At 38.0% G+C, this 25,788-nt stretch overlaps 1 protein-coding gene across 1 annotated transcript in view; it reads left to right on the forward strand.

Moving 5' to 3' along the window:
- The window catches only part of PRKDC (protein kinase, DNA-activated, catalytic subunit), a 216,425-nt gene that overhangs the window by 74,079 nt on the left and 116,558 nt on the right, over positions 1 to 25,788 (forward strand). Inside the window, exons 26-33 of the mRNA XM_044744138.2 lie at positions 4,889 to 4,996; positions 7,386 to 7,612; positions 13,173 to 13,267; positions 15,015 to 15,114; positions 16,272 to 16,405; positions 19,733 to 19,987; positions 24,414 to 24,637; positions 25,357 to 25,565. Coding sequence (XP_044600073.2) covers positions 4,889 to 4,996; positions 7,386 to 7,612; positions 13,173 to 13,267; positions 15,015 to 15,114; positions 16,272 to 16,405; positions 19,733 to 19,987; positions 24,414 to 24,637; positions 25,357 to 25,565 — 1,352 coding nt within the window. The remainder of the gene's footprint in view (positions 1 to 4,888; positions 4,997 to 7,385; positions 7,613 to 13,172; positions 13,268 to 15,014; positions 15,115 to 16,271; positions 16,406 to 19,732; positions 19,988 to 24,413; positions 24,638 to 25,356; positions 25,566 to 25,788) is intronic.

The following is a 25,788-nucleotide window of genomic DNA, read 5'->3' on the forward strand; positions in this document are numbered from 1 at the left end:
TAAGAGACACCTTTTTGAAGCCCAGCACTTGTGTTTCCCTTGTCACCAGTCCAGATGTTCCAGGAGTGACCCTTGTGTAGGGTACATGTGTCCTTCTGCTGTGGCAGGATTGCTCTTACTGCAGGTACCCAGGGAGTCTACGCTTTCCCACCTGGCCAGCTGTTTGTAAATTGGCTTTGGGGAACCTGAGCAAGTTGGCTGCGAGGTCTAATGGCACACTCCTGTTGCAGTTTTTCTGTTAAGTGAGTGGGCCCCACGCGTGGCTGGTTGCTAGGCTCAGGGGCTTACAATTGCTATAGGCCTCAGGCCTACAAGGCTATTGTCAGCTCTCTTAGGATTGCAGCTGAGTGGGGCTGGCCTCAGACATGGGATCACCGAATTGTTTCAGGCTTTGGAAGGTGGGACCCATAGCTCTGAGGCTGAGGTCTTCTGCTGCTGATAAGCCCCAAGCCCCACAGGTCCACACACACAGTCAACGCAGTCCTGGCCCATGCACACGTCCTGACTCCATGGAGTATACGTAGTTGGCCCAATGCAGTGGCCCCCACACTCTCTGCCAATGCTCCCCCTACTCCACCTGCTTGTTACACAGGCCCTGCCCCACAGTGGTGGACCCACTCACCTGCCTGCAGAGGATCAAGGCACCTAGTCTGTGCAGGCCTACAAGTAGCCTGAGTGCTTTCTGTTGGGTGGGGCCAGTCCCTAGGGCAGGCTGCCTGCCCTGGCTGAGCTAGATTAAATCTGTGCTCTAGTGGGTGGGGCACACCCTGGGCTATCAGCACAGGGGAAGAACTCCGGTGACATCTGCCAGCATCTGTGTCAGCATGCCTGTACTAGGTCACAATAATGGATGCCACCAATGTCTAAGTTCCTGGAGAGGTTTCACCTCTCACTGAGATGCACCCAGAGTCTACCAAGTAAGTGTTTTTCACCACAGGACTGTACGCCTTTCTTTCTGGTGATTTTTGTTTGCTTTCTGAGATGGGTGAATCTGTGTGGGCTCTTTAAGAGCTGGGTTTTTCCACTTATGTCCAGTAACTTTTCTGCGGATATTCCTCATCGTAGTTAATAGACAGCAAAGCCAGATATCATGACACTTGTCTCAGTTGTGCTGAGTCCAAAGTATGCTTATCGCAGTAACGTGCCACTCCTCAGGTCCCCACTCCTCCAGGGAAGGCTGTCTACCTTAGAATTGCTCCTGCTTGGTCAGCTGTGATGCTAATGGCTTGTGAAGGTGGCTTTTTTCTATCCAGAAAGGAATTTCTGCTTCTTCCACCACAGTCAGGACTGTCCCTTGTTGTGGGGGTTCTTTTTATCCCTTGTTCACTTCGTTCTCATGGATAATTTTTCCAAGAATAGTTGTAACCTCCTTGTGTTCATGGGAGGAGGTAAATTCAGAGTCCGCCTACACCACCATCTTGACAAGACAAGTCAATATTATATTTAACGTGATAAAGAATGACTACCTGAATGTCACAGTCAAATCATCCCCAGTCGTGAAGCATTAACTGCCTTGTGCTTTGGCCAGGACTGAAGCCCTTGGTGACACACAGCTGGCCTCTTCACAGGCACCTTCAGCACCTACCTGGAGTGGTGCCTGTTGCTTGGTGTGGTTGCTCAGTATAGGTTCACTTGTATGTAGTTAGTTCTTTGCAGTGGTTAGTATCTGGGCCTCTCAACAGGCTGTGGATTCTAAGGACAGGGACATTATAAAGGAAGGAGAAAAGATTATTATTTTGAATATATACTTTTTTAATCTTGAAAGCCCAATAATATCAACTGATAAACTCTGAGAATTAATAAAGGAAGCTGATGAATTACAAAATAGAATTCTCATCTATCAGTATTCTCACGTATCTCATATATCAGTATTGACCACTTGGAAAATATGTCTACAGCATTCCGTTCATCAAAGTTTCAAAGAATATATATAAAATGTCTGAGAATAAACTTCAATATGCCAGACAAACATATATTTTATGAATATAAAATGAATATGGTATGTACCTGAGTTAGAAGAATCACTATTGCAAAAATGCCAGCTCTCCTCAAATCAATCAATGCATTTGGTATCATTATAGCAAAAGCCCCGAATTGGTTTCATTTTGAACCTAAAAAGTAATCTGAAAGAATGATTACTTTAGCCAAATCAAGAAAAATTTTGAAAGAGTCGAGTACTGAAGGGAGTCTTGCCGTAACAGATGTTAAAAAGAAACCACATTAGTTAAATGTCGAACTAGTACACAGATTGGTGGTACAGTCTGGTAGTTGGAAAGTGGATGCAGGCATCTGCATAAAAATTGTACATATGGTAGAAGGGGTATTTTAAGTTAGTGGGAAATGGATCATTTAATAAATCCTGTTAGGCTAACTGAGTAACATGAAAAATTAATTTCAAATTAAAAAGATTTAGATGGAGAAACAGACTATATTACGGGAAAATGTAATGAATTATATAGCATGTCTATCTGTCTGGGTATATCTTTGGATTGGGAGTCTTTTTCATTGATAAAAACATTAACTAATCTAGAAACCTGTGAAGCTAAGAGGAACCTTCACGTCCTCATCCCTTTCCTGTTCTCATTCCCCAGGAAAAGCTGCTTTATCCTCTGCAGAAAGCTTGGTGAATAGATTCCCAGTTCTTTGTAAAAACACATTTTTACAAATGTGCATGTATATTTTGTTTTATTTATTAAAGTAGGATTACAGCATTCAAAAACACTTTCTTTTATATACAAAATGTGATTTCTGCTACTTAGATGTATTTTGTGATTATTATATTATAGGCCTCCTCCCGTCTTTCCATAATGTTTGCATAGAAAAGGAGATTTTTCCTCTAAGAAATTGAGGGTAGGAAAACATGAATGTATTGATACTTATGACTTTATGAGTATTTAAAACCACTGAATGGCACAAAACCCACAATTTTAACATATACAAACGTGGCAAAGCATTTTTTGCAACTTTCTATTGAAGGTATAAGATCTAAAAATGTGCAAATGGATAAAGAACAAAAATAGGCAGTTTATAAATGAAGAAATGTATACAGTCAATGAAATATATTTTTAAACAGTCAACCTTTTTAGAAAGCAAGGAAATTCAAATTAAAATGATATTGTTTGCAGCTATTGTCAAATATTTAAAAAATTGACAATGTTGGTATTGCGAAGCGTGTAGGGATAGCACCCTGCGAGTCATGGCTGATGGAAGTATGGATTGACATAGGCTGTCTGCGGGCAGAGCAAAAGGCTTGGTGACCTGCAGCCCTTGTCCAGCAGTATCCTTAGTAGAGATGTTGCTCAGAGTAGTGTGTATAAGACTTTTCTTGTGATTTCTTTATATTAGTCATAAATTAGAAATACCTGCATTTCTCACAACAGGATTTAGGTAACTGGATCATGGTATATCCATACATGAGATAGCAGGTAGCTAATAAAAATAATGATATAACTTATATTTATATGGAAAATAATCAAAATTAACAGGAAAAGTCATTACAAAAATGTGTATTTATTTTTACACATATGTATATATACATTTAAATGTGTATAAATAAAGTATTTGGAAAGTTAACTGATTTTGAATGTTAACAGTGGTTACCCTTGGGATGTAGGATTGTAGGTAGATGATTTTCTAGATTTCCTGCAATTTCTATAAGGGATGCGTGTATGTATACACACATATATATATAACTTACATACTAAAAATAAAACAGTATAATTCTTTTTTTAAAAAAAGTGATGCTTTAAGACTAGTTTAAACTTCCAAACTGAAAGGTAAGACCCTTTTATTTTGGTTAATCTTAAGAATTGCTTTAAGAGTTAGAACGATATTCTTTTGGAGAAAAATATCCAAGTGTAAGAGGACTCTGTGTTGTTTGCTTTGAGTTGTGAGACATTTGGTTTTTGAGGTGGTATACATAACAGAGTGCTTTATTATTGAGCTCCGTATCAGTTGGGAAATAAAGCTACCCTGGATTTCTCAGTGCTCCTGTAGGAGCCCTACCTGTGAGACACAGAAATGTATAAGATATAAAGATAGGGAATGTTTACCTTCACTTTCACTACAAACATTTTACTCTTCATATATATTGCGGATTAGATCTGTAACCGTTTGTCTAGGTAATTGCTCTGATCCAAAAGGATAATAAAACTTATCTCCCCAAGATGATCATAAATCACACCAGACTAGGCCACAAGGTTAAGCTCCCAGGTTCCAGGACGATAAACACTGTCTCCTTGGGTATTTCCTTTCAGGAGGGAGGAGCCTAGGCCTGGGAGGGGGTTGTAATAGCCAGAGACCACAGGGCTGTCTGGCCCTTGGAGTTCTAGAAGGTTAGGGTGAGAACTCAGGATCCTTTCCATCCCATCTTCAAGGCGTCAAGATTTTTCTTCCTCCTTTTGGCAGCCACCTGTTTCTCTGGTATATCTTCTCCTATGATGCAGGCTTCAAAGTTTGCATGCGTAGGGCATTGATCTGGCTTTTGTTTTTTTACTGAAAGGGTGTGAATCAGGGTGTAAGGTACCACATGGTCATTATTTGCTTTTTAATTGAATAATGATAGTCTCTGATCCAGAATACATCATGTGCATGCTCAAGATCCAATTAATAACGATAAATATTAAAAAACCAATAGTATCTACCCGAAATTGTCATCCTAATTAGAGGAACTGTGAGTTTTAGTATGCATATTTTTTATTTGCTGGACTTTGAGGAAGGAGAGGAGTAGTTAGAAAGAACATGTTCATCATAGAATTTAACTAGAAAAGAAAACTAATAAAACCATAGTAGTATTATCACTTAATTCTGCCCCTGCCATTGGAACTCTTTCCAATATAAAATGACTTTAACATGAGAATAGTAAACTCTAATCGTATTTTGTCATCAGGTGACAAGGCAACTGTATGAGCCACTAGTTATGCAACTGATTCACTGGTTCACTAACAACAAGAAATTTGAAAGTCAGGACACTGTCGCCTTACTAGAAACGATATTGGTGAGTAATGGTTGATTCTTTTCCTGCTGTTCCCATTGACTAGTTATAGTTGATCTATATTTAGAACTTTAAGAAAAGTTACCTATCGGGACCGGCCCGCTGGCGCAGCAGTTAAGTTCACATGTTCCCCTTCTCGGCGGCCCAGGGTTCACTGGTTCAGATCCCCGGTGCAGACATGGCACCACTTGGCAAAAGCCATGCTGTGGTGGGATTCCCATATATAAAGCAGAGGAAGATGGGCATGGATGTTAGCTCAGGGCCAGTCTTCCTCAGCATAAAGAGGAGGATTGGCAGCAGATGTTAGCTCAGGGCTAATCTTCCTCAAAAAAAAAAAAAAATTACCTATCAAGAATCAAAGTGTAGCATCTAGCTAGATCATACTGTCTTTTTCTTTTGTTTTAGAGAATTGGTGAAGTGGTATTTTATTGATCAGGATGCCATATTTATTTACTTAAGTGATACTTTTAAACATCTGCAAGCAAATATTCACATTAAGGCTATGTGTGTGTGTGTTGAGGGAGGAAGGAATGAATAAGAATCTCCTTGAACTTTTATCAGAGTTGCAGTATCCTCTTTTTTTTGTTTTTTTAATATCTAAAGTACGATAGTTAACTTGAAAGTAAAAGGAATTTTTTGAGCTTATCCAGTTTTCTCCTGCATTCAGATTCAACAATGAAAGGACCCTAGAAACAGTAGCTCACCATTTTCATAGAACTATCCTGAGACTGTGGAGGTAGAATCGTTAGGATTTGGTCACTGGTTCACTGAGGGCAGAATAAATGAGGTTCGCTAAAGCCTTAGTGTCTTTTGACACTTTATTATAATTTTCTCAACTTCTGCAGATAACATTACATTTGATCCCTTTAAATGTCATCTTATTTGATTTTACTTCCTATTTCAGGCTATAATTTTCTTTTGTCATATACTGACTTTGGAATCAGAGACCCGAGTTCAACACTTCACAAATTTGTCCAAACAAATGTCCTTTAATTCCATGTGTTTTGCAAATATCTTTTCCAGGCAGAGGAAATAAAGGCATCAGGTGCTTGGTGTGTTTGTGAAGAATTTGGTCTGTTTGGAGTTTTGCTTGCATGGGAGTGTTGTGTGAGGCAGGGCTGAGAATGTGTGTTAGGGCAGGATAGCAGAACACGGCACGCAGAGTGGCTGTGTGTTCCGCTTTGCCAGGACTGTCCTGTTGTGTATTAATTATGAAGAGCCCTCCATTCACTGTCAAGAGTTACCCTCAGTGGATTCCACATTGTGGGCAGTGGGAGTTACTGAACATTTTTAATTAAGATGGTGACATATCTGTGGTTTAATTCCCTGAAGTGTCTACCAGTGAATCCTGCCCATAGTAAATACATTTAATTAAATTTAATTTGTGGCTTATTTGCATTCAGATGGATTTATTCTCATGTTTCTGTTCTGAAGTTTCTATCTTAGCTGTTTCTTTTCTCCTTTTGATCCTTGAAGGTAGTGTAAGGAAGAGCTTTAGAAAGAAATTGAGTAAGATGATAACGTAAAATGAGAGAGTTAAGGAAAGAAAAGGGAGAGGAGGAAAGGTGAAGTTTGTAGAGCACTCAAGTGAGAGTGGCCATCAGTTTCCCAAAAAGAAGTGCTGATTCCCTAGTGTTAACACACACGTTATTTATCTCTGCTCTGAAAAGCAATGAGTACCACCTCTTTACATTTCCACGATTTATTACCTTCTTGAATTCTGATTACAACTGTAATCAAAGATTTTGCATGTAGCAAATAACTGCAAATGTTAGGCAGAAGGAACTCCCTTATTTCAGTGTTCAGTGTACTATTTCCAGTTAAACTTTTTTTATACAGATCTAAGAGGACGGAATAATGTCTAAAGGGACACAAAAGCACTCAAATTCCCTTAGCTGTTTACTTCAGGTGCTTAGTGACTGCCTTTATAGAGACTCCTCTTACAGAAAGGTGTATGTTCAGAACCACATCTACATATGATTTTTCTCTGTGTAGCAGTACGATTTCCTTGGAATTTTCAAGGGTCTTATTCTCATTAACCTCAATAAATAAAGCATTTCAGATACTGTTAGGAGGTGAAGTCAACAACAAAAATTCTTAGGATGTAGCTATTGTGTTTCTTCAGGGAAAGGAAAGACTACTTTGTTGTTAATTAAAATAGTCTCTCTTTTTTTTATAGATTTTTTTTTTAGTTTTTTAATTTGTTGAAAAGAAAGTGCTTTCATTATGTCAAAAGGAAATTGTTATTAGAGTCTAGGTTCTAGACAATCAGATTGGTTTTATTATTGTTTTTTTTTCTTGAATGGTGCTCTAAATTAATTTTCATGGCGTACTCTGGTTAGGCTCAGAAGCAGACCAGGGTATTCAGTTGTCATTTTATGCTTTGTTTCAGGATGGAATTGTGGACCCTGTTGACAGTACTTTGAGAGATTTTTGTGGTCAGTGTATTCAAGAATTCCTTAAATGGTCCATTAAGCAGACGACACCACAGCAGCAGGAAAAAAGTCCAGTAAATACCAAATCGCTTTTCAAGCGACTGTATAGCTTTGCACTTCATCCGAATGCCTTCAAGAGGCTGGGAGCATCACTTGCTTTTAATAATATCTACAGGGAATTCAGGTACGTAAGCAACATGGTAGGGGCGAGGGTAAAAGAATTTCTTTAAATTTTTAGTAGTCATTTTGAAAAGTGACTTGGTCTTTATGTATCCATGTATTCATAGATCAAGCATTGGTAATTATGTGCTGGATGTTGTACTATTTTCTGGGCATTAAAAAATGAATTAAAGTGTGCAGTTTTCAAGAAATGCAAGAAGCTCAGAAACTTCTGAGAAATACTTACAAACATAATACCACAGCAGTCTTGTAAATGCAACAGAAGACATAATACAGTGTCTTTTGGAGCACAGAAGAGTATGTAACCTAGTTTGAGTAGGGTAGGGAAGGCTTCCTATAACATGTATACTTGAGCTGAAACTAAAAGGACTAATGGAGATCAGCCAAAGCATCTCAGATCAAAAAGGTAGGATAGAGATAAGAAATAGCATGGTATATAAGGAGATAAAGACATTTTATATTCCTTGACTGTGGAGTTTTAGGTTTGGAAGAGAGCATAGTGAGACTAGTCAGGAGCCTTTGTCTGTTGAGTTAAGAAATGTAGGTCACCTCTAGTGACAACGAGTCCCTGGAGTAGTGGGAGCAGGGAGCAGAATGGTTAGATTTCCCCCTAAAATTGACCTTCCAATAGCTTTCCATATGGAAAGTAGATCTGAAGGGGTCAAGACTGAGGACCAGGACGCCAGCAAAGGGGCTGTTTCAAAAGTCCAAGAAAGAGATAATTCATCCCTGACCTAAGGATGTAGTGGTGTTTGTTCGTTTTTTTTTTTTATTATTAAGTTAGCATTACTTATTAAGAATATTATATGCCAGGCACTGCCAAATGCCAGAAATAGAAAGATATAGCCCTTCATGAGGGTTGCATTTAAGAAAGAGAGATAAGCATTAATTAGTCATATAGATAAATATAAAATTTATAGCTGAAATTAGTGCTTTCAGTAGTGATACCTGATTACTAAGGAATCTTATAATGAGGAACCTGACCTCGTTTGGTTAGAATAGTTTCTCAGGAAATGGCAGTTGGGATAGATATGAGGGGAGTAATTATAAAGATAAGATAGCTGATAGATAGCTAGCTAGCTAGCTAGCTAGGTGATAGATAGATGGGTGATGGATGATGGATGGATAGATAGGAATCTGTGTGTGCATTTGCATGTTCGTATGAAAATTGACTGCAGTTTGAAGCCACTACGGTATTTGTTTTTAGTTTTTTAAATTATGAAACCTATTTGTTTTTAAAACGACTGTTTTAAAAGAGAGAGTTTTAAAATGTGTAAAACTGTCACTATTTGTAGATGACATGATAGGGTTTTTTATATATATATAGGAAAACTATATGTAGAAAACCTTATAAATAGGGTTTCCTAGAAAACCCTAAAGACTCTACCTAAAAACTGTTAGAAGTAATCAGTGAATTCAATAAAGTTGCAAGATACAAAATCAATATACAAAAATCTGTTGTATTTCTATATGGTAATAACAAACTGTCTGAAAGAGAAGTTAAGAAAACAATCCCATTTACAATTGTATCATAAAGAAGAAAATATCTAGGAATAAATTTAACTAAGGAGGTGAAACACCTGTACCTGAAAACTGTAAGACGTTGGAAGAAGATGCAAATAAATGGAAAGATATTCTGTGCTTTTGAATTGGAATAATTAACGTTGTTAAAATGTCCGTGTTACCTGAAGCAATCTACAGATTCAATGCACTACCTATCAAAAGTCCAATAGCATGTTTCACGGAAATAGAACAAAGAATCTTAAAATTTGTATCGAACCATGGAAGGCCCCAAATGGCCAAAACAATCTTGAGAAAGAAGAACAAAGCTGGAGGTATCTTGCTTCCTGATTTCAAACTATATTACAAAGCTATAGTAATTAAAACGGTATGATATTGGCATAAAAACAGATGCATAGATTGGTGGAACAGAATAGAGAGCCCAGAAATAAAACCAGACATATATGGTCAATTAATTTATGACAAAGAAACCAAGAATATACAATGGGGAAAGGATAATATCTTCAATAAATGGTGTTGGGGAAACTGGACAGCCACATGCTAAAGAATGAAACTAGACTTCTCTCTTACACCATATACAAAACTTAACTCAAAATGGATTAAAGACTTGAATGTAAGACCTGAAACTGTAAAACTACTAGAAGAAAACATAGACGGTAAGCTACTTGGCATCAGTCTTGGTGATGATTTTTTGGCACTAACTCCAAAAGCCAGGGAAACAGAAGCAAAAATGAACAAGTGGGACTACATCAAACTAAAAAAAGCTTCTGCACAGCAAAGGAAACCATCAGCAAAATGAAAAGGCAGCCTAAGGAATGGGAGGAAATATTTGCAAATTATGTATCTGATAAAGGATTAATATCCAAAATACGAAAAGGACATGCAAGTCAGCGAAAAACAAAAAGTCTTCATTAAAAAATGAGCAGATGAACTGAATAGACATTTTTCCAAAGAAGACATACAAATGGACCAACAGGCACATGAGAAGATGCTCAACATCACTAATCATCAGGGAAATGCAAATCCAAACAACAGTGAGCTATAATCTCACACGTGTTAGAATGGCTGTTATAAAAAGGCAAAAGATAAGTGTTGTGAGGATGTGGAGAAAAGGAAACCCTTGTACTCCATTGGTGGGATGTAAATGGGTGCAGCCACCGTGGAAAACAGTATGGAGGTTCCTCAAAAGATTATAAATAAAGTATCATGATCCAGCAATTCTACTTCTGAGTATTTATCTGAAGGAAACAAAAACACTAACTTGAAAAGACATCTGCACCCCCATGTTCATTGCAGCATTATTTACAATAGCCAAGACATGGAAACAACCTGAGTGTCCATCAATGGATGACTGGATAAAGAAGATGTGTTGCGTAAAAGTAAATATATAATGAAATATTATTCAGCCATAAAAAAGAATGAAATCTTACCATTTGCAACAACATGGATGGACCTTGAGGGCATTATACTAAGTTAAATAAGTCAGACAGAGAAAGACAAATACCATATGATCTAATTTATATGTGGAATCTAAAAAAAACTTAAGCTCTTAGATCAGTGGTTGCCAGAGATGAGGGGCGGGAGGGTGGGTGAAGTGGGTGAAGGAAGTCAAAAGGTACAAACTTCCAGTTAGAAAATAAATAAGACATGGAGAAGTAAGGTACCGCATGGCAACTGCAGTCAATAATACTGTATTGCATTTTTGAAAGTTGCCAAGAGGATAGATATTAAAAGTTCTTATCACAAGAAAAAAAATGTGTAACTTTGTATGGTGATGAATATTAACTGGAGTTAATTGAGGTGCTCATTTCATGATATATACAAATATCAAATCGTTATGTTGCACACCGAAACTAATGTATGTTAAATGTCAATTATACTCAACTAAAAGAAAACACACAAAAAACGTGTAAAGTTTGTAGAATAATAATAAGACAAGTTGCTGCATACTTCCCACCTAGGTTATATTTTAGAACCTCCTTTGCCCTGTTAATCCTTCTCCTGACATTTATGTTACTTGTTCTTTTGCTCTTCTCTTTTGTTTCATTATCTATGTGTACACCCTAAACGGTGTACTCTTGCATTTTGGAAAGTGGATGGTAAGCGTAGACATGGCTCTGTGAGGATGGGTCAGTGTTTTCACTCTCAGGTGAAGGATTCTGGGAGAATCTGCTGAATGGAGACTGGCTTCACCTTCCCTGAGAGACTACAGGAGCCCAGTCCAAGGAATTGGATTGACAGGGTCCATCCTTAGTCCTGGGAAGCAGAGCTCTTCAGAAATCGTGTGAAGTAGACCAGCAACTGACATCTGGGAGAAACGTTGTCAGAGGGTGTGGACTGCCGTTTAATTTTTCCTTGTGCTTCCCAGTGACGTACCTCCATCTAACAGGAGCAGGACAAACAAAATCTTCTTGTGGGATAAATGAACACTGTCAGGTGGTCCAGGCTGAACATGGACAGGAGAAGAACTTCAAGCACATGGTCATGGTAGGCCAGGTTAAGAGGAATTTGGACCCGGCTAACCTGGGTCTTCTGTGTAGTTTGGAAGCCCATACTGTTGCATCCTTGTGGAAACAGCTGTCCCTGCTTGCCTGCCGTTTCTGGGTCTCTTCGACACTCCTCTCAGACTTTCCTTTTACTTCTTTCCTGTGCTTGCTCTTCTATTTCCTTTTCCTCTCATCTTCCTTCTTGAATACTATCATTTGTTGGACCACATTCCAAGTGGCTTTTTGAGAAAAAGTGCATGGAAGATGAACTTCTTGAGATCCTGAGTGTTGGATAATATAAATCCAAGTTTTAATGTTTCCTTTCTGCATCCTAATGAACTGTTTTGCACACCTTTCTTTGGAGAGCACAGTTTTAGAGTATCATTTTGTCATGTCATTTCTCTACTTAGCTACTTTAATTGGTTTTGGCACCTAAGATGAAAACTGTTATACTTAGCCTGGCCTTCCAAGATCTCTACATTTAAAACTCCAACTTTTGCAGTCTTATCAGAAGTTACTCTTTCAAATGAACCTTTTCTTCTAGCTTTGCCAATTTTCTTGCTGACACTGTGTTTTTTGCCTTGCCTCCCTTACTGTTCACACCATACATTTATTGGTAATATCTTTTATTTTCAGTATGAGATCTGGGGGGTGCAGCACTGGGAGAGGTGTGGAGCTTGTGGAACCCTGAGAGGCCCTGTCCCTACTGGGATTCAAATTAAAAAAAAAAAAAATTAGGATAATATTCCTGCTAAGGCAAACACGAGTTTGCAGTTCTTGCTTGCAGTCCTCCCTATCCTCCAACACCTCACTCCAGTTCTGTTTGTTCTGGGAAAGTGCTCCTTCCCAGGGGTTGGGCAGTGACCCAGCACTTCATCTCACAACTAGAAGCTCCAGCTCTTGGTTTTCTTTGAATTGCTATGAGGCTTGGTGCCTGTCGTTTTGTACTTAATCATTTACTGTCCTGTGTTATTAAGGAACAGATTTTTCCAGTGAGAGATCTGGCCTCTGCCCTTGGCCCATCCAGAGTTCACTCTATACTATCAATAGATGGTCCACAGACATTGTTGATTGAATTAATCATTCACATGTACTGGATAGGCTTGTAAAAGTCTTAGCATTTACTATTGGTGTTGACTTATTTTTGGATAGTTTGAGAACTTTTAAAATTTCTTTATTTTAAAAGAATGTGGATGTGGTATCAGCTCTTCTTTTCACCTATGTTTAATTTTAATAAGGTGTGTGGAAGTATGATCAGAACAGTGGTTCTGTGGTTCCATGTGCTATGAGCAATTCCACAGGTGGAAGAGGAAGACTACTTGTTGACAGACAAAAAGCCCATGTTGCCTCTTCCAGTTTATGTAGTCTCTGCTCTGCTCTTGAGGAAATTTTCTTCTTTGAGAAGTATTTTAGGTTGTTTTATGTTTTAAAGCATTTGAGCCATTTTTTAAAAAGCAAATTTAATTAATGTGTGTCTTCTTTAATAGCATTACTTTTTTTCCTTGTTTCTGCTTCACTGTTTTCTTAGATGAGGCTCAATGTTGTTTTATTTTACAGGGAAGAAGAGTCTCTGGTAGAACAGTTTGTGTTTGAAGCCTTGGTAACGTATATGGAAAGTCTGGCCTTAGCACATACAGATGAGAAATCCTTAGGTAGGTCTTATCCAAGCTCTCTGTTTGCATGACAGTTCTGTTTTCCTTACCAGTCTTTAAGAGCTTTTCCACTTGGGTTAAGCCTCAGATAATTCTCTCATAAGGTAGTGTTTTCTTTTCTCACATCTCCCATTTAGGGTGATAAATGTGAAGGGGAAATATCCCCTTCCAGTGTCACAAATTTAGTTTGTAAAAGAGTCTTCCATGTCCTCCTCCTCAAAGACTCACTGTGTTCCCTGGGCTCAGGTGGCCAGTGAACGTGACCCCTGGTCAGAGATCCTTCTCAGGGCAGGTGGGACAGTTTTATATGGTAGCTCTAATGAAGCCAGCCAGTTACTATCGTGACAGAAAATATGAAAATGTACAGGGGCCGGCCCCGTGGCCAAGTGGTTAAGTTCACGTGCTCCGCTGTAGCGGCCCAGCGTTTTGCTGGTTCGGATCCTGGGCAGGGACATGGCACTGCTCGTTAGGCAATGCTGAGGTGGCATCCCACATGCCACAACTAGAAGGACCTGCAACTAAGATATATAGCTATGTACTGGGGGGATTTGGGGAAATAAAGCAGAAAAAAAAAATGTGCAGATTGCACAAAGAAAGCTGGACGTAATAACCAGTGAGATGTGATCAGTGTCTCTGAACTCACTAATGACAATTTAGAAAGTAGGAAATAGGTCTCATTACAAGATTGTGATAAAGCTATTTTGACCATAATTAAAGAAATAATAAAAAGATATTAAGTTAGAAATGGGCTAAAGTAGCTAAGAGAGTGATAAATAATAGTCTTTAAAATTAAATTCTTTCCAGAAGCTATTGGGAACATGATAGAGTTTTTGAACTAGAAGACTTCTTAGCAATCTCGTTGTTCAGTCTCCATACTAGTCAGGGCACGGGGGCCAGAGAATGTAGGTGACTGATCTAGGTCACGGAGCTGTGTGGTGGCAGAACATCTCTTTTACTTATTCAGATTTTGTTTCTGTTTCTTTTTTTTAAAAGACAAGTTGAGCTCTATTCTTCTTTGTGTTGATAGCCTGCTATGGGCAGAAATGCTTAAAATTTAGTCCTTGCCGTCAGATAGCTTAGGATTGCTTTATTTATCTCAATGAGTGAAACTTTACTCTTTTAAAAATCACCACCATATTTAAAAAGCATAGAAAGAACACTTTTTCCTGGTAACAGAGGTCAAAATAAGTGGTGTAAGGCTCCGTTCTTTAATTACCCTAGACATCTGTGGTTGGTTTTACTATTTTATTTCTGTTCTCCCTCTACAGTGGCTGTATTTTTAACCTATAGTATAGTTTAACCTGCATAAGAAGAAGAGGAGGTCAAGGAACTTACACTCCCTAAATAAAGGCCTTAAATTGAGATTCACAGGCTCTGACCTGGTGTGTGGGTTTCATGATACCTTCAGAGTCTCTTCCAGCTCAAATCCATTATGTGAGGCTGTTCTTTGGCTGGTTGATGGGCTGGTGGATTAGTTTCTCATTAGGTGTGGTATTGCTGTGTGTGTGACTGTGCACACATATGTACACCATGCTATCTTGCAGTCTTAAATATGGATTTTGTTTTGGTTTTAGACATGCAATGTAAGTCATTTATTTAAATTTTCTGAGAGGTGAAAAGATATTAACTCTACTATAAAATTGCCTTTTTAATTAAAAAACTAGGCCAATAAACCTATATTACTAATTTATTCATAATAATCAACTATATATCTTCTTTGGAAATATATTTTTGTACTTGAGAACAGGTACAATTCAACAATGTTGTGATGCCATTGATCATCTCAGTCTTATCATTGAGAAGAAGCATGTTTCTTTAAACAAAGCAAAAAAACGACGTTTGCCACGGTGGGTGGTATTGCTTCATTTTCCCTGTTTTTATCCTAACGTAAAACTAATAGTTAATAAAGGAGAATCTGGGAGGAATGTGTGGAAGTATAAAGAATTAATTTTCTAAACAAGGAATGTGTGGAAGTGTGAAGAGTCAGTTTTCCAAAGATGTTGAAAAGCTTTATGTCTGAAAGGTATAAGTTTAATTTTGATTGGGATAGTGGATAAAATTTGAAAATTAGTTTTGTAACTGAGACATTTGTTTTACCTGCACTAATTTTGGATACAAATTTAATGTAGAATTATTTGACTTTAATATATACAAACTATTTTGGAGTGAATTTTCAGTATAAGAACTGAAATATTGAGATAGTAGGATTTTGACAGATACAGAATTATAGAATTATGGAATGATGATGCTTAAAACCAGGGCTGGTTTACTGATCAGTGGTTTCCAGTCTTTGCTCTCATCCCCATTCCAGCAAGGTCTTGTTCTCAGACAGGATAGGGTGTGCCATGCATCAACCCTTCCAGATCTGTGCAGAGTGTCTGAGGGACTCTGATGTCTGCTGGTGGCCACCACTGTGCAGAAGCATTGGCCCATGTACTAGATATTAATATTTTCTCTGTTTTAAAATTGAGTCTTTCAAATTCTACCATTAACTTATGCTTTCTATCACTGATTCTCAAACTTGAGCATGCATTAGAATTACCTGGAGGTCTAGTTAAAACACAGATTGCTGGGCCCTGTCCTCAGAATCTGTTTTAGTAGGTCTGGGGTGGGGCTGAGAATTTACATTTCTGCCAAATTTACAGATAATACTAATGCAGCTGGTCCGTGGACCACAATTTGAGAAACACTGCTGTAGATCTTAAACCCCCTTTTGTTTTAAGGTACATTGAAAAGGGAACATGAAAATACTTGATGCTATTCTTTTAAGAAATACCTTTTAATCTTCCCTTTAAAAAAAATGAAGGTAAGCAGAACCCATTTAACCTGTGACATTTTGATTGTATTCTAATGATAATATATTAAAAATAAATTGAATGTCTTTTAGTAAGATCTCTACATGTATCAGTGTGGCAAAATCGAGTTTACGATTTCTAGATTCTTGGGTCAGCTAAATGCTAAACACTGGGGTGTATATTAAATATACTTTATTCTCTCCGTATAGAGGCTTTCCACCTGCGACATCACTGTGTTTATTGGATGTGGTCCAGTGGCTTTTAGCCAATTGTGGGAGACCCCAGACGGAATGTCGACACAAATCCATAGAACTCTTTTATAAATTTGTTACTTTATTGCCAGGTATGTTCTGTAAATGGTGGGTTTTGCTTTTACCAGTAGTTTAGAGATGTGCACTTATTGAAAACGTGATCCTTCCATTATTTAGATGGAAGTAACAAATAATATGTGTCTAATAAGTACAAAAAATAAGTATGTTCAGGGGCTGGCCTGGTGGCACAGCAGTTAAGTGCACATGTTCTGCTTTGGTGGCCTGGGGGCCCGCTGGTCAGATCCCAGGCACCACTCATCAAGCCATGCTGTGGCAGGCATCCACCATATAAAGTAGAGGAAAGTGGGCATGGATGTTAGCTCAGGGCCAGTCTTCCTTGGCAAAAAGAGGAGGATTGGCAGATGTTAGCTCAGGCTGATCTTTCTCAAAAAAAAAAAAAAAGTATGTTCAGTAATCATTACAGATCATTTGTATGACAAGCGATAAATTATGGCTGTACATTTCTTAAAGATTAATAAATAAGGAAAGAAAAAAATGCTATTTTGATGTTAGTCAAATGATACAGAGGAAGTAAATTTAGTACTTATAGACTTGATTCTCAGACATAAATGTATTGTTCTACTTTCTGCAGTAAGTCTAACCTAGCTTTGGTAGCTTAGGCATGGGGAGGCTGTGCCTCAGGACAGACTCAGGCCCAGGCCTCCCACTGTCAAGTGCACTGTGCACTGGTCCAGAACCAAGACATGCTGTGGCATGTGCATCTGGGTGAGGAAGGTGACATTGTACTACAAATCACGAGAGAGAGAGAGAGAGAGCCAGTTCTCTTTAGAAAAGAGGATGGAGTGCTACTTTGGGGTTTTTTCTTCATGGAACGAGAAGTGAAAATTTCTCCATGTAATGCTAAAACTTAGAAGGCTTCTATGTCATACTATGGAATATATTATAATGTTATATACTACATATCATAATTGTATTCATACTATATATTATATGTACTATATAAATTTATATTTCTATAGTATATAATTATCTAATATACTATAATTTTATGTATATAGTAGAAATTTATATTTGTATTTTTAATTTAAAGAATTGTTTGAAAAACCTTCTTAGTATTTTATATTGTTTACTGTTTTTAGTTAACAAAGTTTGTTTATATGTTAAGTCATTCTTACCACAGTCTGATAAAGTCAGTGAAGAGTGGATGGGGTAGAGGGGTGAAGTATGTTTTCCTTATTTTTAAAAGAAGCTGAGGCCCAGTCATTACATAGGTGGAACTACTTATTAGCGTACTGTACCTCACATTTGGGTCTCTGGCTCTCCTATTTTATTGTTAGTGCCTTGAAGTCAGTTCTGACTCCTGGCAACCCTGTGTACAGCAGAACGGAACCCTGCCCTCTCTTTTTTGCACCATCCTCTCACCTTCCAGTGCTGTATCAGGCAATGCCCACTGCTGTTCCCGACCACTTTTTTTGGAAGTGGGTGGCCAGGTCCTTCTTCCTAGTCCGTTTTAGTCTGAAGCTCCACTGAAACCTGCCCACCATGGGTGACCCTTGAAATGCTGGTGGTATAGCTTTCAGCATCACAGCAACACTCAGCTGTCACAGTATGACACCCAACAGATGGGTGGTGTGGTTCCCCGACTGGGAAACGAACCCAGGCTGCTGTGATAAGAGTGCTGAAGCTTAACCACTAGACTACCAGGGCTGGCTGGGCTCTCCTGTAGCCCACACAAAGATTTCCAATGATGTCAACTTGACTGATCCCAGACATTTCTATTGCTCTTCTTCTCAATTGCCTATACTAAGGACCTCATATATTTTCAATGAAATAAATAGAGCTCTACCTCAGAGCTCTACCTGCTACCAACATATAATTTGTGTACAATTAATGAGCATTCCTTGACTTAGCTCTTCTGCATCCTCCAACAGTACATCTGCTTCTCTCTTTCTTCTTTATCATTACCCTCACTGGCTTTAAAGGGACAGTGTTAGACATATCTTTAGATCCTGAAGGAGTGTACTATGCAGTGGGTGTGCCGAGCACATCAACATCCAGATCGTTGGGACATAACAACAGGTGCGGGAATGTCCGTATGACATGTCAGGGGCGTCTGAGTACTGAGACTCAGTGAATGGGAACATATTGGACAGAAAGCCAGAGTGACAGAACACCACAGTCATGAGGAGGAGAGCAAGAGAGAAATAATGTGATTTTCTACCATCTCAGCCCTGTCTCTCTTCTTACTCATCTTCCCTTGTTTTGTTCTTCCTCTAGATCTGGCGTCTGTACTTTCTTTCAATACTTACACTTCTTTCTTTCAATACTTACACTTCTATCACTCTTAGCTGATATCTGTCTGATGCAGAATTTAAATATCTTATTATTTTTCACTCATTATTATAGTTTTCTTTGTCCATTCTTAGTGAAAATTGTAGCATGTTTAATATTTCTTTATAAAACAAACTCTGAAAACATACTACTCTTTTACTTATATAGCTTGTGATAGGTATTTTTTGACACAATAGAAAAACGATTTCTTCTTCTTAATATATCACAAATTTACTGTTTTAGATCCTTCACTAACTTCATTAGAGTCAGAATGACTTGACCTTTTCAGAGCCACTGATTTTAGAGCATACAAAATACAATTTAATGTTTTTTCTTTAATATAGAAAATGATTAATATCCAGAAGAAAAATATCTTTTAAAAAGGTCATTTGACTCTTATTTAATAAACACTGCACTTGTGCGGTAGATTCTATTTTAAGTACTTTTTCAAATATTAACTTTAATTCATTTAATCTTTGTAACAACCTCAGAGGTAGACACTGTTATGATTCTCATTTACAGATGAAGACACTGAGACACAAGGCCAGATCCCTGCAGTGAGGAGGTTGCACAGCCAGGACAGAAGCTTAAGAGTCACAGTGCTCTTTTTGTGTTTATTGCTTTAAAAAAGGAATAATAATTTTCAAGACAAAAAGCAAGGGAAAGAGTATGAAATTTATAGTTATTCAAATGATGTCCAACTATTTTTATAATGTTTAAAGAAACTGAAGAGAATGGCTTTTGGTGGAAATACCTCCTTGGCAGTAATTTGTAGTGAAACAAATTGCGAGTGCTTAAGTTAAAAAAAAGATTATCCTGTACCATTTTGAAATTTTACTGCTGTGGTAGGTGGTTTATGTGGGACTTTTATGGAAAACTATATTTGAAATATTGTGATAGTGCCAGTCTTGTTCTGATCTTACATGTTTTTAACAGATCAGACTTTTAGGTTTTTTTGTTTATTATTGGACGATGCTATTTTTAATCAGTCACAGTGATTAGGTTAAATAACTTTAATTATATGAAAGTTATTTATATGTGTGTTTTAATCTTTTTTCTTTTTTAAGGCAACAAATCCCCTTTTTTATGGCTGAAAGATATTATCAAGAAAGAAGATATTTCCTTTCTCATAAACACATTTGAGGGGGGGGGAAGAGGTTGTGATCGGCCGTCAGGCATCCTTGCTCAGCCAACCCTCTTCCATTTGCAAGGGCCATTCAGTCTCAGAGCTGCCCTGCAGTGGATGGACATGCTTCTGGCAGCACTGGAGTGCTACAACACATTCATTGAAGAGAAAACCCTGGAAGCACCCAAGGTCCTAGGTAGGTAAAACTTATTCCCCAAGTTAGTATTGTCCCGATCTGCCTGGAGTCATTCTGGGGAAAAGATCAGTGAAGTTTTTGATTGCACAGTTCACTGCTGTCTGAAAATAACCATAGCAATGGTGATAACAGAGCATGTTCATTTAGTACTGTGTGAAGTACTTTTAATCAGTCTCACAGTGAGGGTGGGAGAAGGACTTGATATGCAACCAAGGCTACAAAAACCTGTCCAAATTTCCATATTTCTTTTCTGCCCTGTTCACAGGTTCTTGATGACCTTTTTATAAAATAACCTTTTGAGATTTTTGTTTGCATGAAGTATATTAAAAGAGTTCTTCCTGATATAAGGCTCTATAATCTTATTCCCTGTTTCTCTGTAGCATTTCTTTTTTTTCTTACACTTTCCTATTCCTTAAGAGTTTTTATGTATGGTAATAACAGTGTTTGCAGAGGACAGAATGTTCTGTCTGCAAAAGGTGGAATGTTTTGTGTTGTCCTCAGCCCATGCTGGGAAGAAGGCAGACTCTGTCCTTCTAGTGACCTGAATGGGACCTGTAAAGGCAGGGCATGGCTCTTGAGAGGTGTGTCTCTCTAAGGATAGAGCGTCTGGAGCTATCAGCTGACTGATACGCTCTCTCCTTCAAGGTTGTCTGAACAGGCATATTTTTAGTCTTCTGGGGTTTCACCTAAATCCTCTCTCATGGGCTGAGCTGTGCAGACTTGCTACTCAGGACATGTTCTATTATTTAAATGATTTTTTCCTTTTTTTGCAGAAGATTAGTCCTGAGATAACATCTGCTGCTGATCCTCCTCTTTTTACTGAGGAAGACTGGCCCTGGGCTAACATCCATGCCCATCTTCCTCTACTTTATATGTGGGACTCCTGCCCACATGCTTTATATGTGGGAAGCCTGCCCAAGCATGTCAGCAGGGTTTGACAAGTGGTGCATAGGTCCATACCCAGGATCCAAACCGGCGAACCCTGGCCTGCAGAAGCAGAACATGTGAACTTAACCCCTGTGCCACTGGGCTGGCCCTAAATGATTTTTAATATAAACGCTGCATCCTCTTTAGTGGAGGTGGTTGCTGACTGAAGGAACTACCATTCTCTCTCTCTTATTCTGTCAGAGATGAAGTCTGTATTATGGGAATTGGGGAGAAAAGAACCTTCCTCCCTAGGAGCTATCTTCCTTCTAGTTTGAGGATGGTAGAGTCAGGCATAGTGGGGAGAAGGTAATGTGTGTGTGCACATGCTAGGGTTCAGAAAAACAAGAGTTTATACTGTTCTGAGAAAATCTGACTCTCGAGCATGGGATTCTGCAGGATTCCAGCATGAGATTCTCAGAAGGATAGGTCAAAAAAGTTGTGAAACTTTAGAAACAGAAGTAATAGCCACTCAATTACAAATAGTACCTTAAATTTATTGTTTTAAAAGATCTCATATGTCCTCATTTTGAAAATTTAAACAAGGAAAAAAGCATAGGAAATATGCAAAACCTTCTCCCCTAATCACATTCCCTAATGGTAAACATTATAACAGTTTAGTATTTACCTTGCTAAACTTTTTCTATACATATAATATATATTTATTTTTTAAATTTTAATTTTTTAGTTAATGGGATCGTTATTCATGCTTTACTGTAATTTGTTTTTTAAAAAGAAACTTAACATATTAGACATCTTTTTATGTTAGTATATTTATCTTGATCTGATCTAAATGACCACATATTGCCAAACTATGTAAATGTATTGCAATTAAATAGTCTTCAAACTATTTTATTCATTTACCCTCTAAGGGGAGGAAGACATTAAAAACAAGGTACCTTCTTTCAAACTTTAAAGTTGACTGAATAAATTTTCCTATTTATAGCTTCAAATAATTGAAAAAGTTATAATTTCTGTTGTGTTGTAAATGTTGACACTTTAATATAAAGCTGTTGACATTATTTGAAGAAAATGTATTCATTGGAACCTAAATACTATAGTAGTTTCATTTTCAACATCATCAGCTTTAAAATACAGTTTCTTTACTGGAAATTTTGCAAGTCTCTGAATTATTGCTACCATTCCATAAGCCCCACATTTTTTTCTCCTTTTTTGCTTATGTCTTTACTTATAACCATCTTTGGAAAAATAGGGTCTATGTGTTTAAAGTTTCTTCTTTGCTGTCAATATATGCGTTATTAGTGTCCATTACATTTATTACCACCACCACAACATAAATATAATAAAATTTTTGATAAATAATTATTATATATAAAAAGTAAAATTATGTGATTAGAATTCTATTGTTTCATATGGATTTTAGTACTAAAAAAACTGGTTCACATAAAAAAGTGCTATATTTGAATAATTCTAAAATGCACATTGTTTCCACATTTCAACGTATCTGTGATCAGAATTGTCATACAGCCCATGGTCGTTGGAGTCAAGGATATTTGGTGTTTGAGAATGTAATTCTTAATCTATTTTGTCTCCCTTCTTTGAATACATAGTGACCTGTCATCAAAATTATTTTTAATCATCTGTCAGTTGGTAGTTTGATTAACTTCCCTTAAATTTTATGAAAACAAATAATTGGAAACCATCAGACTTACAAAGAGTTTCTTAGTCATTACCTTTACTCACTCTTTCAACATGTGCACCACTATTTTAAATTGTCCCTTTGTTTGGGGTTCTGAAGATCTTTATACACTGGCATAGTAAACTACAGTGAGACTGAGGAAAGGAGAAAGGTGTAGCTGTCTTCTTTTGTTAAGCAGGAGAAGGGTAATCATGAAAGGAGTAGAAATGGAACGGGAGAACTAGCACAGGCATGTTTTCAGACAGATGAGTTTTATGAAAAAGTCACTGGGGAGTTGATCTGAAATTGATTCCATAAAATGACCAGTACCCATACACACCTGTTTGAAAACAACTGCCATAATTTGTCTCTCCCTTGCTCCTTTGAAGGACATTTAGGTTGTTTCTATTCTTTGATTATTAAAAACAGTGCTAAAATAAACATTCTTACAAACGCATCTGTAATGGAAAACCTCAGTTCAATCTACCTCCTCTGTGGGAAAACCCAGTTCTTTCCTATTTTGTTTTTCTCCTGTGTGTTTCCTTTACTTTTTACACAGAACGCTTCACTTCTGACACTTCTGGTCACCAAATGTGTGGAGGTTTTTCCCCCACCAGGCAATTCTCTGACACCAGCTGGGTGTGCTACAATTTAACTCAGTTCTGACACTGTCTATCAGGAGATAACCTCAGGTCCTACAGGTTAAGGGCTCAGTCCCATGAGATTGCCTCCCCCAACTTCATACTCCAGTCACAAGTAGTAGGTCCCTCAGTTACCCACAACTTCTGTCAGACTTAGGTACAAATTGGAAGTTCCCATGACCTCCTCTACCTTTGGATTCGATTAATTTGCTACAGCGACTCAAAGAACTCAGGGAAACATTTACTTTTGTTTACAAGTTTGTTACAAAAGGATATGATAAAGGATATAAGAATAACATCCAAATGGAAGAGATGCATGGGGTGAGGTCTATGGGGAGGGGCATGAAGCTTCCATGCCCTCTCCAGGTGCTCCACTCTCCCAGCATCTCCATGTGTTCACCAGCCTGGAAGCTCTCCAGACCCCTTACTTTTGGAAGGTTCATCACATAGGCATGATTGATCATTAACTTCGTTTTCGGCCGTTTTCCCTTCTCAAGAGAATGGGGGGTGAGTCTGAAAATTCCAAGCTGCTAATCACAGGTTGGTCTTTCTAGTAACCAGCCTCATTCAGGAGCCATCCAAGAGCCCACCCAGAGTTACCTCATTAGAACAAAAGACACTCTTATCCCCCAGGAAATTAAAGGGTTTCAGGGGCTCTGTGTTAGGACCAGGGTCAAAGTCCCAATATTAGAATAAAAGATGCTCCTAGTGTTCTTATCACTTAGGAATTTACAAGGGTTTTAGGAGTTCTGGGTCAGAAACTGGGGATAGACGCCCGTATATATTTCTTACTATAAATCACAGTCACAACATCTTTCCATTTCTGCTGTTATTTCATTAGGATAAAATTTCAATGCTGGTTCAACACTGAGGTTTTTGACATTTGATAGGCATGCACAATTTTTAAAGCTTTTGGTATGGTTTTCCAAATTGCCCTTCAAAAAGATCATAATAATTTATATTCTCACAGGTAGTGTTTGAGAATCAAGACCTAACCTCTCATAAATGTGTTCTTATTGTATGACTCTAAAGTTGAATTCTGTTTGAGTCATATTAATTTTGAAATGAGAAGAAATAGCTACCATTTTATTCAGCTTTAACTTTTTTTTAATTTTTAATTTTGACTAAAAGTATATCATGCCTATACTTAAGGAATTTCACATTAATTTTAGTGGGGTTATAAGGATGCATATGGTAATATTTTAATGTAATTTTTTTCTAGGTACTGAAACACAGTCTTCACTTTGGAAAGCGGTGGCTTTCTTTTTAGAAAGCATTGCTATGCATGATATTATGGCAGCAGGAAAGTACTTTGGCACTGGGGCAACAGGTAACAGACCCAGCCCACAAGAAGGAGAAAGATATAATTATAGCAAATGTACAATTGTGGTCCGGATTATGGAATTTACCACAACGCTCCTCAGCACCTCCCCAGAAGGCTGGAAGGTGGGTTCACTCCTGCTGCTCTGTTTATTTTAAGTCAGTACTTGGCATTTGGAAATACTTATTAAGTACCTGTGAGAAGTGATTTTGACTTTCCTAGAACTTTCCATTACTGTAGGAGTTATCTGTTCCTGAAAATAATAAAACTTTGCATGTACTTCAGATTTTCATTGTGTGAATAAAGTACAAAATAGTTTTTCTAAAAGTTTTATTAGATATTGCATTTTATATGATAAGCAAACATCTGCCTTAATGTATGTTTATACATTAGCAAATATTTGTAAATGTATCTCTGAGGCTTATTATATAAACGAACTCCAAAGAATTCATTCAGTTAATATATACTAAGCACCTACTGTACACCAGGCCCTGTCCTGGGGATACAGCATTGACCTAAGCCAGAGGCTGGAGAACTGTGGTCCACAGGCCAGATCCCGCCTGCCGCCTGCTTTTGTAAAGAAGGTTTTATTGGAACACATCCAGGCCCATTTTTTCACACATTATCCATGGCTGCTTTCACAGTATAATGGCAGTTAATTAAGTAGTTGTAGCAGGGACATATGGCCCACAAAGCCTAAAATATTTGTCTGACTCTTTACCGAGAAAGTTTGCCAACGCCTGCCCTAGCCAGGCAGAAATTCCCAACCTCGTGGACCTTACACTCTAGTGAAAATTTAAGTGCTGGCTAATAAATGTGTTTTTATTCAAATCATCTTTTACAGCTGCTTGAGAAGGATGTGTGTAACACAAACCTTATGAAACTCTTAGTGAAAACCCTGTGTGAGCCCTCAAGCATAGGTTTCAACATCGGTGATGTCGCAGTTATGAACTGTCTTCCCAATGTTTGTACCAACCTGATGAAAGCACTGAAGAAGTCCCCATACAAAGACATCCTGGAGATGCACCTCAAGGAAAAGATAACAGCACAGAGGTGGGCATTTAGATTGTGCCCAGGGCAGCATTATGGAATTTAAGGTCGTAGTGTGTCCTGTGCTCTGGCAGCTGCTTGCATGGCTGCTGTAGCCATTTCTTCCATAAAGGATCTAATTAGTGGGGTGTTTGGTGCAGAGATTCTCATCAACTGTTTGAAAATTTTCTGGTTAGCATATGGCTCCCCTAGGCCTTTGGGTGAGCAGCCCTCGTTTCCACGGCCG

This window comes from Equus asinus, chromosome 12 (genome assembly GCF_041296235.1).
Source record: "Equus asinus isolate D_3611 breed Donkey chromosome 12, EquAss-T2T_v2, whole genome shotgun sequence".
Lineage (NCBI taxonomy): Eukaryota > Metazoa > Chordata > Mammalia > Perissodactyla > Equidae > Equus > Equus asinus.